The 12348-nt window shown below is 42.1% G+C and overlaps 2 protein-coding genes across 3 annotated transcripts in view; one reads left to right on the plus strand and one right to left on the minus strand.

Annotated features, from left to right (window-relative positions):
- The window catches only part of LOC124166739, a 35907-nt gene that overhangs the window by 22449 nt on the left and 1110 nt on the right, over nucleotides 1–12348 (plus strand). The gene's annotated exons all lie outside the window — the stretch shown is intronic.
- Nucleotides 95–4099, minus strand: LOC124166741. The gene is made up of 2 exons (XM_046544409.1): nucleotides 3970–4099; nucleotides 95–500 (listed from the first exon to the last, which is right to left on the minus strand). The coding sequence occupies exons 1-2, from the start codon at nucleotides 4096–4098 to the stop codon at nucleotides 243–245; spliced, it is 387 nt and encodes a 128-aa protein (XP_046400365.1). The 5' UTR covers nucleotide 4099; the 3' UTR covers nucleotides 95–242.

Here is a 12348-nt window from a genome sequence, read left to right on the forward strand (position 1 = left end):
GTGAAACTAGTAATATTGTCTCACAGGTTGACGAGAGTGAATATATTTTTTGATATCCATTCCATAAGATTGATCCAATTGAGATAGTTCTAATTTTAACATATTTATCTCGCGCGTGATGTCATCCAGTTCGCTGCGAAGTGGCATCCATACACTTTGGAGTGGAACATTTAGGTTCGACAGTCTCTGCAGCCCGTCATTGTATGCCCTTATCATAGATTTCCTCTTCTTCTCGAGAATTTTCAAATCGCGTTCCATTTCTTCGTACTCTTGCAGATAGGCAGACATATCTGCTGTACCTCTCCGCTGTCTTCCTCGCGGCTGAGCTGAGCGCGGAGGAGGAGGAGCTGACCAGCTCCTCCTCCTCCCACATGTCCAGTACTGCGTTGGCACCTGTTCGTTTCCTCCATGGATGGTTTGTTGTGTTTACGGCAATGGGTGCGGGAATGATGTGTTCTTTCTCCTCCTTCCCATGCATCGCCGTAATCCTTACGAGTCATCTGCGATGATAAAGGAAGCGTTCGTTATGGATAATGTTTAGCTGATATCTAAAGTGGTCAGTGGCGTAGCCAGGGGGGCACAGGGGGACACGCACCCCCTAAAACAATTCATTTAAGCAGAACAATATTGACCTATAAAGCAAATTTATTGTACTCCACCAATATCTAGCGATTCGATCGATGGATTTTTCTTCCTCATAGGAAAATCCACTAGGATCGCTAGAACATTAATTGCTTATGCTTGGTTTCGCTAATAGTAGGCCCCCCTTCGCTTTTATAGCGTTGGGGTGTTTTTCTCTGGTCCCGTCCCTTCCGAACCTATCCCTTCCCAGAGGCGTCGGCGGGCTCCCATCGCGGCGGCGCCTCTATCCTTTTTCCTTCTCTTCCTTCCCCTACCCTGGTTTCTGGGCGTTTAAGTCCCTGGCTTGGTTCCCGGCCCCGGTGCGTTGTATCCTTCGAAGGGTTCACCTAGAACCCTCAAACTCTTTGTACTCCACCAATATGTTTTAGCCCAACAACTTCCCGACGACCGATTAATTGTGTAATTTTAAGTGTCAAAATAGCATAAAATGCGATTACTAGAGATAAAAGTCTTCATATATTCCCCAGAGGAGAGTTCAACCCCCCTTACCCCCTCTGTTCGTGCCCCCCAAACTTATCGTTTTGGCTACGCCTTTTAATGTGCTTATAGAATTAAGTTTTGAATGGGGTCATTCAAATGTTTTTGTGATCTATTTTCTTTTTATGTGGAGTATTCACACAAATATTGAAAATTTAATAAGTGAACAATACTTATTCATGACCTATGATTAGAAGAAGGTTAGAATAGAATAGAATAGAATAGATATTTATTATGCTCTGGGAAAAAACCCTTGGAGCAAAAAACACAATTTACAAAAATAATGGCTCATCAAAGCAAAAAGTTCATGAAAAATGTCAAGTAAAGTTGTTTGATACGCACCTATAAAAAAGAAATAACACGTAACAAGGATTGAAATTTGACATCATAGGCAGACGGAATATAGTACATAATACATAATAATGATACATAATAGGCTGTATTTTCGTGGGAGTTTATTTTAGCTCTCCACTGAGTAAATCCATGTACAATTTAATTTTAAAAGCATGGATGGAGCCCCTCTGTCTAAGATCCTCAGGGAGAGAATTCCAGAATTTTGATCCCGTTATCAGAAATGATTTCTGGTAGATATTAGTACGTGGAGTAGGATAACATAAATAGTCATTTTTGCGAGATGACATATGGGTGGTTACTGATCTGTTCATAAAGATTTCCCGGAGATAATTAGGGATTCTCTCTCTGAAAATCTTAAAAAGAAGAGCACCGAGTAGATATTTCCTTCGATTACAAAGATTTAGCCAACCAAGGCTGATTCTGTACTGTGATACATGAACATCCTTTCTTAAATTGAATACATATCTTACACATGAATTAAGTAGCCTTTGTAACTTTTTATCCAGCTCTTTAGGCATGTCATTATAAACAAGACTACAATAGTCAAAGGAAGGGAATACCAGGGTAGAAATTAACATTTTTCGGGTGGATATAGGAAGTAAGTGCTTGTGCAGTTTTAGTTGATACAGTGTGATATTGACTTTATTACAGATTTCGTTCACATGTTGGTTCCAAGACAAATTTTTTGTGAGGGTTAGTCCAAGAGTGCGAACAGAGTCGCTGAACGGTATTTGATGGTCACCAACTACAACTGGAGGAAGGTGATTATAATCTATTTTGTTTAGGATCCTTGAGCTACCGATGATTATTGCTTTCGTCTTCAAACAGTTCAGTATGAGGTGGTTTTTACCCACCCATTTTGTGATTTCTCTCACGTCATGATTCACTAGATTAATACTATCAGCTATGTTTTTAATCGAAGTATGGATGTATATTTGAAGGTCATCTGCATATATCATATATTTACAATTTTTAATCGCAATTGAAATGTCATTGACAAATATAGAAAATAGCAGAGGTCCCAGGACAGATCCTTGAGGAACTCCGAAAGATACTGGAGCCCATGCGGATAAGTTATTTTCAGGTCCTAAGACTGCTTGAAATCTATTGCCTAGGTAGGAGCAGAACCAGTTTAAAGCTGAACAAGAGAAACCAAGCTTCACCATCTTATGGATTAGTAGATTATGATCAACTCGATCGAATGCTTTACTGAAATCAAAAAGAACTAGTATTGTAACCATACGCTTATCAATATGAAGTCGAATGTCATCGGTTATCTTTAGTAGTGCCGTCTGCGTACTGTATCCATGCCGAAAACCTGATTGCATAGCGTCAAGTTTGTTATTGTTATTTAGGTACTCTGTAACTTGCTTGAAAACAATTCTCTCCAACATTTTCGACAGGGCGCACAGAATAGAGATTGGCCGGAAGTCAGAAGGTAATTTTGCATTTTTTGTCTTCTTTATCGGACGAATAAGTGCTTTTTTCCACTCCGATGGAAATACTGAATTATCGAGAGAATGGTTGAAAATTTCAAGGATGTAAGGTAATAGGGCATATTTGGCAAGTTGAATAATCTTTACTGGAATGTCGTCAACTCCAGTGGCATTTGACTTGGAGAACTCCAATACTTCGATCAGAGTCTCAGGAGTTACGTGCTTAAAGTAAAAGTTGTTATCACTGAATGGTATAACTCGCTCAAGTCTGGAGTTAGCTGGGGCATCATTATGACTAATCGTAGTTGACAAAAAGTAGGAGTTTAGCTGATCGAGAGTTATATTTGGGGGTAGAGAAGAGTCCCGTCTTCGAACCAGCCCAAGATTTCGAAGCTCACGCCAAATCAATTTCGGGTCTCTCTGCGAGGAAAGCTTCGAGGAATAAAACTGGCGTTTACTGTCATTGATGGCTGATTTAACGCGATTTCTAAGTTCCTTGTATTTTTGTCGCAGAGTGGAACAACCAATGCGTCGAAAGGCACATCGCGCTTGGTTGCGTTCTTTAATCATGAGTTTTATCGTCTCATTCAGCCAAGGAGGTGTTCGGCGTTTAGGCCGACATACCCGTAAGGGAAAAAAAGTGTCAGAGCAACTAGCTATGTTTGACGTGAAACAACCAAGTTTTCCATCGATAGAACTAGAGTTAAAAACACCATTCCAATCCATCGCTAGAAGCGCATCATGAAGGCACCGGGAATCAATGTTTTGAAAGTCACGGAATCTGAAAGAGGTTAAGGCATGCGAAGGACTCATAGAAGTGGATTTTATTGTTCGTGAGATTCACATAAATGCTTATCCCAAACGAAAGAAACAGCATGAAAAAATAGCATAGGCAGCCTATAAGATCCACCGCGGCATCTAGATTTTCACCGTGTCAATACCGGCCTCAAGAACAGAAATCGATTCCCGCTCTTGTGCATATTTAGTATGTAACTCAGAGGAAACAAACCCTTTACCCTTTGGCAAAGGTATTTTAATATAATTTGAATTATGTACTTACATTTTGGGATGAATGCATTTGATAGTTAGAGTGGCAGGAACACTTGCATTCAGGTGAAGTCTGGCCGAAGTATTGGCGGGAAGGGGTCGTCTGTTGCGGGTGGAGCTCTTTATGCTCCTGTCGCCTCATTTCGTTGATGATTATCTGCGTCAACCTGTGTAGTAGGGCCTCTCTTATTATGAGGGGTTCGGGCCGTTCCCACAGCCATTCGTTTTCTGGCTCCTCCCTCATATCCTCGTAAGCGCTGTCCAGGAGTATCTCAACTTCCTCAATAGGGTAGTTTCCTTCATCAAAGAAAACAAAAGGCATTGATGGCGATTCGTTACCCACCATTAGTGTATTCATAATACACAAATTATTTGGTTTTTGAAATACCGGTTTAGACGAATGGCAAGGGTCAAATTTTATCCTCATTTGAAAAAGGCCAGATTGGCGCCCATGCGATTCCACTCCACGTGACGTCACAGGGACCTAGTTTCTACACGAGAGGATAGGAGTTATGCATCGTCAGAGGCTACCAATGCATGCATGAGGCACAGAGCTCAGGGAAACATGTCTTAATAATCACCTATTAAAACTGGCTAAGGTCGGAAAGTTTTCTTCGCTTGATAAGGTATTAATAAACCTTTTTTAAGCCATGCGCTACCAGACAGGAAGGTACTCAGCTACCCGTTAGCATCCTGCGTCCTATCAGCGGTCAGAGCCTCGATCAAGGTCACCTACCAGGCGGGAGGGGGAACCAGAAATGCGTCGCACGGACTTTTTCCCTTCATTCCTACTTACGCGTCGCGTTTTCGCGCGCTTGACATTTTTCACTTTTCATTTGATCGCGAAAAATATATATCGTCATTTAAAAATCTAAAAGCGTGAAATACGTACTCCAGGAGTAATAATCTTTCGATTTAGGCAATAAAAAAATAATAGGAAACCACCCTATTGCCTCGCCTCTCCAAGCCCGGCCCACTAGCTCCAGGAGATAATCAAACGGCATTTCTGAGATTCCCAGATTTTCTGCGGGTCGCCTCGGTGGTGGTGGATTAGTTGCAAACCTGTCACCAGGCATCGCACCTTTCCGTTGTTCCCATTCTTCTGTGGGTCCATGTTGGCTGGATGCCTGAAGTCATATTCAGCTTTGAATCGATTTTTCTTCGCGTCCATTCCGTGGGTACAGAATTTCATCTGCTCAGCTGGCTCATAAGGATCGTGGAAGGCTCTACGCTGTTGCGATGGAACGTAGTTTTCGTTAATAACGACACTTTCGTTGTGAAGATGAGGGTTCTTGCGATCCATTCTGTGGGTCCTACATTCCATCCGCTCAGCCGGCTCAAGAGTATGGTAGGAGGCTCTGGTTTTTTGTGATGGAATGAAGTTTTTATTTATATAATCACCTTCGGTATGTTGGCATGGTTTCTCGCGGTCCATTCTATTGCCCCATTTCTTTCTATCGTCTTCAGCCAACATATAAGGATGCTTTTTGGCGTCAACGCATTCTGATGGGATATACATTGGCTTTAATGAATCACCTTCACCATGGCCAAAAGCGTCATTGCATCCCGTTTGTATGTTACGGCACAATATTTTTTTCTTAGGCGGCATAACAGAATATTCCAAGCCATGAAATTGCTCTGGTGAGAAGTGATGTGCCTTAATACCGTTACCGTTCCCATGAAAGGAATGATTCTCGACACCAGTTCCATTTTTCCTTCCAGTTATTTTACTCTCACATGGAAGAACTCGATAGTTGCCGTAATAAATGCGTGTATTTGCGACATCTCCTTCGCCATGGAAGTGTGTATCCCTGCATCCCATTCTGAGATTTTCCCCAGCTACTCTCTTCCCATCTGACCTTTTAAAGCCATCAGCTTGTCTTGGTGGAATGTGGCGCTCGTTTACTGCGTGACTTTTGGCGTTAAGGTTCCCATTTTTGTGAGCCTTTCCCTTATCCAAGGTTTCTGTCTTCCGTTCGGTTGGCACGCAAAAATGATATGAAGCGCCAGGATTTTTTGGCGGGGAATGCTGAGAATTTACCACCTCATATTCAACGCTGACACGATTATTAATGTAATCTGTTACCTCGTGTCGGCTTTTTGCCTTTATCAAATTACCTTCTTCTTTGAGGTTCGCACTTTTGCGAAAATTACCCTCACTACTGCTTTTGTTTTCTGTTCAGTTGGCACGTCAGAATGATTAAATGTTCCACTGTTCACGGGTTTGGAATAGATTGAATTTATTACCTCACCTTCGGCATCTGGGCGAACGTTGGTGTTACCCCTTCTATGGTCGTGTCCTTCTCTTTGCTTTTCATCCGACATGGAAAGACGGTTTTTGTCACCAGGCGAGCTTTCACTAGCGATGACAGGAGTTTGTGTCACTGGATGGTCTTGAACACGTTCTCTTTTGGCCGAATTTGCTCCATCACCTTCGGCATCTGGACGAACGTTGGTGTTACCACTTCTATGGTCGTGTCCTTCTCTTTTCTTATCATCCGTCATGGGAAGACGGTTTTTGTCGCCAGGCGACGTTTCACTAGCGATGACAGGAGTTTGTGTCACTGGATGGTCTTGAACACGTTCTCCTTTGGCCAAATTTGCACCATCACCTTCCGCTTCGTTGAGTTCTGAGCACAAAGCGTCGCTCAGGTCTTCTTCAACGACTTCCGCGGCCAGCAATTTCTCCTCGGTGTCGTCGAAGTACATTTTCGGACACGGAGGCATTGGCTCCCCTGGCATTGGGGGATTCGTGAGCTTGTGTATCCCCGTGAGAGTTCCGGATGCCATGTCATTGAGGAGAACGGACAGGTGGATGTTTCGCCTCTCCTTTTCGTCCAGGGTCTTGGGAGTCACTCCGACCAGATAAATCAACCATTTTTCTGCCTGGTTGCGAAGCTCGTTGGGAATTTTAACCAAGTTCGGTTGAATGTGCTCGAGGTGGACGATATACTCTTTATCCAGCCTCTCCTCCAGGCTGTTGCCCATCACACTTCCAGAGATGCTCGATGCACATCTCTTTAATATCCGTTCCATGATGTACGTGGCGGAAAATATAGATGGCGAGATCTGCTGTTTGGTATCAACTCCAAATCCACTGAATGGAATCGATTAAGAGATTCAACTGCAGGATATAAATGGAATCTCGTATTTGCACGAGTTCTTTTCGAACTCTGCTGGCCGAAGTCGGAACTCCGCCGGCTGTTGTTGACTGCAAACGCCTGCAAGATGACTATTTTCTTCCTCTGCTACTCAAGTGATTGATGTATTACTCACTGTAGCTGTTTTATACTGTAAACAGTGCGATTAAACTTCGTTTATAACACCACAATATGCTATCGCATCCGCTCTCTATCGCTTGGAAAATCCAATTGATAAAATGTCACCGTACGGCTACGTTTTCTGGTTGCCAAGGTAAACGAAAGTATTGTTGCCGCGCCAGAATTGCCGTCTGCTGGCCTACGATAGAATATGCGCTAAGTTCTATTCCCTATGCTAAATTCCATTGTTATGAGCCGAGCTCTGTCCACGTAGAGGAGGGTGGATGAAATATTTGTGTGTTTTAAGGATTATCATGTTGTGTGATTGGTAAATACCATTTAAGATAACCATATTTTTACGTCGGATACTGATTTTGAAGAATGTTGCGCAGTGTCCATTGTTATTTTTATTTTGATAATTATGGAATAAATGAGCTGAAATGTCTCTCTATCTTTACGACTATACGAGAAATCGTTTTTGATGACAATATTAGTAATGAAAACAATATTTTACTTCACCGTATATTTATTTAAAGTCTAAAGGTATTAGCTGATTCGCCAAAAACCGCATGTATTTATTATATAGTAATGTGCCGGTGTTCTTTCCTGGATGAATAGTTAATTTATATTTTGTGAACTTTAATCGTGCTTTTTAATGTTTGATGTCTACAGTGTAGCCGGAGATCCCGCGAACATCTTCTGGCCAGTCTTTGAGTTTGTCGCGGAAACATATGCTGGAATAGGGCTTACGGAATTATGAATCAAACTCCACTTCCCGTTTGAAAATGGGTTGTTAAAAGTTACATTTAATCAAATACATTCATGTCAGAGTTAGTAAGAAATGGTTCACCGCAATGTTATTTTGTCTTCTGTGGAATCTCTACACCGCTAATATGTGAAAAATTCTTTTCTTGGACTGTATCATACACTGTTAAATAATACGTTGCCTTTTTAGTTCTAAAGCCACGTGATTATTTTAAACGGATATTGATGAATGAGAGCGAAAATACTTTCAAAGCGATGGGAGATTCTTGCGGTGATGAAACGGTGGAAAGAATGCTGAGGTGAACTTAGAGGGATGTGTGAAGAGAATTTCATGGTGAACACTGGAATGAAGGGGCCGCAATAATTTGAAACCAAGTGCCTTTTTTTTAAAGCCACCGTAAAGGCAGTTATCTAAAAGAGAGAAGTCCTGAGGAATACAGAGCGAAAAAAACACGAGAGAAAAGCTCGAATGTGTGAATGATGAAGAGTTGTAAGTATTATCGCAGCTGTGAGGTAGCTTCTACTACTCTTTTGCTTCGTGAAGACTCGGGTACTGAACTCGATTGCATGCTACATAATCGATAGCCTTTATTACCAGGGTCTTAATACAGCAAAAGAGTAGCATCAATTACATAATAGCTGCGAAAATAATTTCAACTCTTCATCATACACACATTCGCGATTTTCTCAGGTGTTTTTTTCCGCTCTGTAATCTTAGGACCACTCTTATTAAGGCAACTGCCTTTGACTTTTTGCTGTGGTTTAATCCATTACGCTATTACAACAAATTTGGCATTTTTCAATTCTTATTTCCTTTGTTTCCCTCCAAATTCTAGGAAAAGTCTGTTTTTCAATTATATCATGCATAAAATAGGTGTAGTATCATATAACTAAATCATCGAACAAAATGACAATTAGAACTTTGACACACTTAATCGCCGATATGGTGGTTACTACCACTTTCTTAAGTACTGCCACTTTCTGAAGTAAGGTTTTATAGCTCACGACGGTGGAAGACAATGAAAAAGTGCTTAAATTCACGAAGTGGCTCCTTAATTCATGACTGGCTAAAAATGCCATCGGGTCATTTAGGAGGATGCGTGCAGAGAAATTCATGTTTAACCCTGGAATGAAAGGGCCACAATAATTTGAGATAAAGTGCGTTTTTTTCTTCAAAAGCCACCACAAAGACAGTTATCTAAAAGAGAGAAGTCCTGAGGAATACAGAGCGAAAAAACACGAGAAAAAAGCCCGAATGTGTGAATGATGAAGAGTTGTAAGTATTATCGCAGCTGTGAGGTAGCTACTCCTACTCTTTTGCTTCATGAAGTCTCGGGTACTAAACTCAATCGTATGCTACGTAACCAGATGACATTTTGAGCCAATGATTAATAAATCAGCTCCTTTTTTTAATCTACGCACTTTTTTATTGCCCTTCGCCGGTTTCCTCTTTAAGACCTTACTGTAAGAGGGTGGTAATATCACCACATCGCTGATTAAGTGTGACAAGGTTCTAATTTTCATTTTGCTCGATGACTTAATTATCTGATATAACTCCTATTTGATGTAGAGCGTAATTGAAAAAAACTGAATTTTCCTGAAACTTTTTAGGAAATAAAGGAAATAAGATTTGAAAAATACCAAATTTGTCTTAATGCTGTTATTAATAAAACTATAGATGAGTGACATTCGCGCCCTGTAGTGGATTTTCTTTTATGGCATAAAGAGGGCAGTAAGGGATTTGCCACTAACCGCGACACCTGTCGGAATATTTTTTCGTTACCTAATACTTTCCTGAGGCTACGAACACGGCCTCACTCACTGACGCACCGACTAACGGACATCATCGTAATATTCAAGACGCATGACCGTGGAGCCTATAGCCTGGCGGCCGCGTAGGCGAAGCCGCCTCTCAACGAATAACGGCGAAGCCTTTCTGAGGAAAGAGTGGGGCGCTTCCCTACCCCCTGGCCGGCGAAGCCAGCCCCTAGCACATTCGCGTGAGATTATTCGAATTAAAATTCTTCGAACAACCACAATAGTAGACGGTGAAGCCGGACCCGGGGTTTTTAAGGGGCGGAGCCCCTTAACGAGCGCGCGGAGCGCAGCGAGTCTTAAAAGCTAGCTGATCTCGTTTGTTTTATTTACCTAATTTCTGTACCTAGCTTTGTTTGGAAAAATATCACTTGTACCCCATGGACTCTCACTCCTCAAATGTTCCATGTAAACCTATCTCAGCCGGTGGAATACTCGAATAATATAATGGTGCCAACTCAATGTTCCAGCATTACTAAGGTCTAAGTTGGGAGCCTAGAAGGTAAGAAAACGCTGCCTCGGTTACTCGAAGTTTTACGGATTTAACAAGTCCCGCCAATGATGTAACCAGGATCAAAACTACAGGGGGGGCAAGCCATGGTCGTCAAGTTGTAACATTTTAGCACGGATAAGGTGAACGAAACCAACATTTTAAGAAAATTATAATAGCGCTCTATTACTTTTTCAAATTATTTTTATTTTAGTTGCATGTCTTATACTTATATCATTTTTAGTAGGTTTAAGGAAAATTGTTCAAAACTTTCGTTTCAATCCAGTCTTGATTTTCGTTAAGAATTTTACGAATTTTGCTTCAAGGGGGGTGGGGAAGCTGCTTTCTCCTAACCCCCGCTAGGTACGCCCATGAATCCAGCATTGAGCAGCCTAAGCCTTTTGCGGAAAGTATGACTACGTTCGTTCTACTCTTGCGGACACTCCCCGTGGAGTAATACTCACCAATTTCGTGGATAATTTTTCTTTAGTCTACAAACTATTACAAACTAAGTTAAAAGAGAAATTTTTCTTTTGAAACTTTCTAATGATGTTGCTTTTAGAACAGATACTAGGTTAAAGTGGCATTGTATGCGCTATTAGGCAATGAAGTTAAATGTCATCTAAGATTAAACTTCCGCCGCGAGGTCAGGAAAGGAGGCTGTGTTTTCAATCTCAGCGTTACAGCATTGAACAAAATCAAGGAAAAAATCTTAGCTTCGTCTACCTAACGTATAATAAAATAAGCATTCCCTCAATGCATACTTTGTCTCATAGCAGATTTTTTTGGTTAGGTAAAAGCTTCGGATTTCGAGTCGCTTTGATTTTGAATCGGATGGGGTAGGTGTTTAAGCTGGACTTCTTTGCTGGCGGGGGAAACTGTGCAGTCTTTGCGAAAGCTTTTCCCCTGCGGCTATAATGCGCAGAATCGGGAAAATGTCTAATATGCTGGAGGGGCACGAGAAAGGTACAGAGGTGAAAAAGAGCACATGGCGGATAGAAAAGAAAATATACCTTCTTGGCATATAAATGGATTTCCGAGCCGTGTCGGACAATGCGACTCGTCATGGAGCATCAACCAGTTACCGACCATTCTTCGTCGTCCTCCCATGAAGGCCCATAGGCCTCCAGGCGGCGCAACCTGCTGCGCCACAGGTGACTCAGTCGGAAATAAGGGCAGGGCTTACGGTGGGGGAGCCAATCACTAGTTTTCCAATTGTGCGGTGATTCTTTATAGCCAGCCAATATGTTTCCTGCTTGTCTCGCAGTCTTTCCAGCTAACTGTTTTGTTTACGCGAATTGTGTACTGCTGTATTTCTACTGAACTGCAGAACAGGATACAGTTCATCAAAAATAATATAGTACAACCCCTTAGATTCCTTAAACGATACCATAGGGTGTGCACCGTTCATGCACCTTACTCTCCCTTCGACTTCTCCTTATTATTAAAAGTACAAGTAGGAGCATATATGTATACATGATCAGTGGCGCAGCGAGGGGGGGGGTTTTGGGGGATAAAACCCCCCCCAGATCTCAGAAATTTTTTTAAGTTTAATCCATTTTACTTATTTGGATCAGTTTTACTCATAGAATAGTGTTAGGATTAATCAAATATCATTCAGAGAGCCGTAAAACCATTGAACCATTATTCTTGTAAATTTTCTGGAGGAGGGCCCCCGCAACTCCTGCTTACCCTGGAGGGTATGCAATACCCCCACTCCTATGTATTACCCGCGCCTAAATTCTTAGCCTTAATTCTTAGCTGCGCCCCTGTACATGATGACCGTCATGTTCTCCCATTAGGTACTTGTGCAGAATAGACTGACAATGAGCGCGTGGTGGACAAACGGAGTGGTGGCGGGACTGTCGGCGCCGCCTGGCTCCTCAATTTCATAAGCTTGGTATGATACTTTGCCCCGCCACGACTCTCTGCCACCAGTGGATCCCAACGTGTTCGCAGGGCACGGCTGCACGTCAGCAGCCAATTTCTAGCGACACCGCCAGCTGTTCTAATCTAATAGGCTCCATAGCAATCAATGCCCAACGACAAGCAGCGCCACCGG

Source organism: Ischnura elegans, chromosome 10 (genome assembly GCF_921293095.1).
Source record: "Ischnura elegans chromosome 10, ioIscEleg1.1, whole genome shotgun sequence".
Taxonomy (NCBI): domain Eukaryota; kingdom Metazoa; phylum Arthropoda; class Insecta; order Odonata; family Coenagrionidae; genus Ischnura; species Ischnura elegans.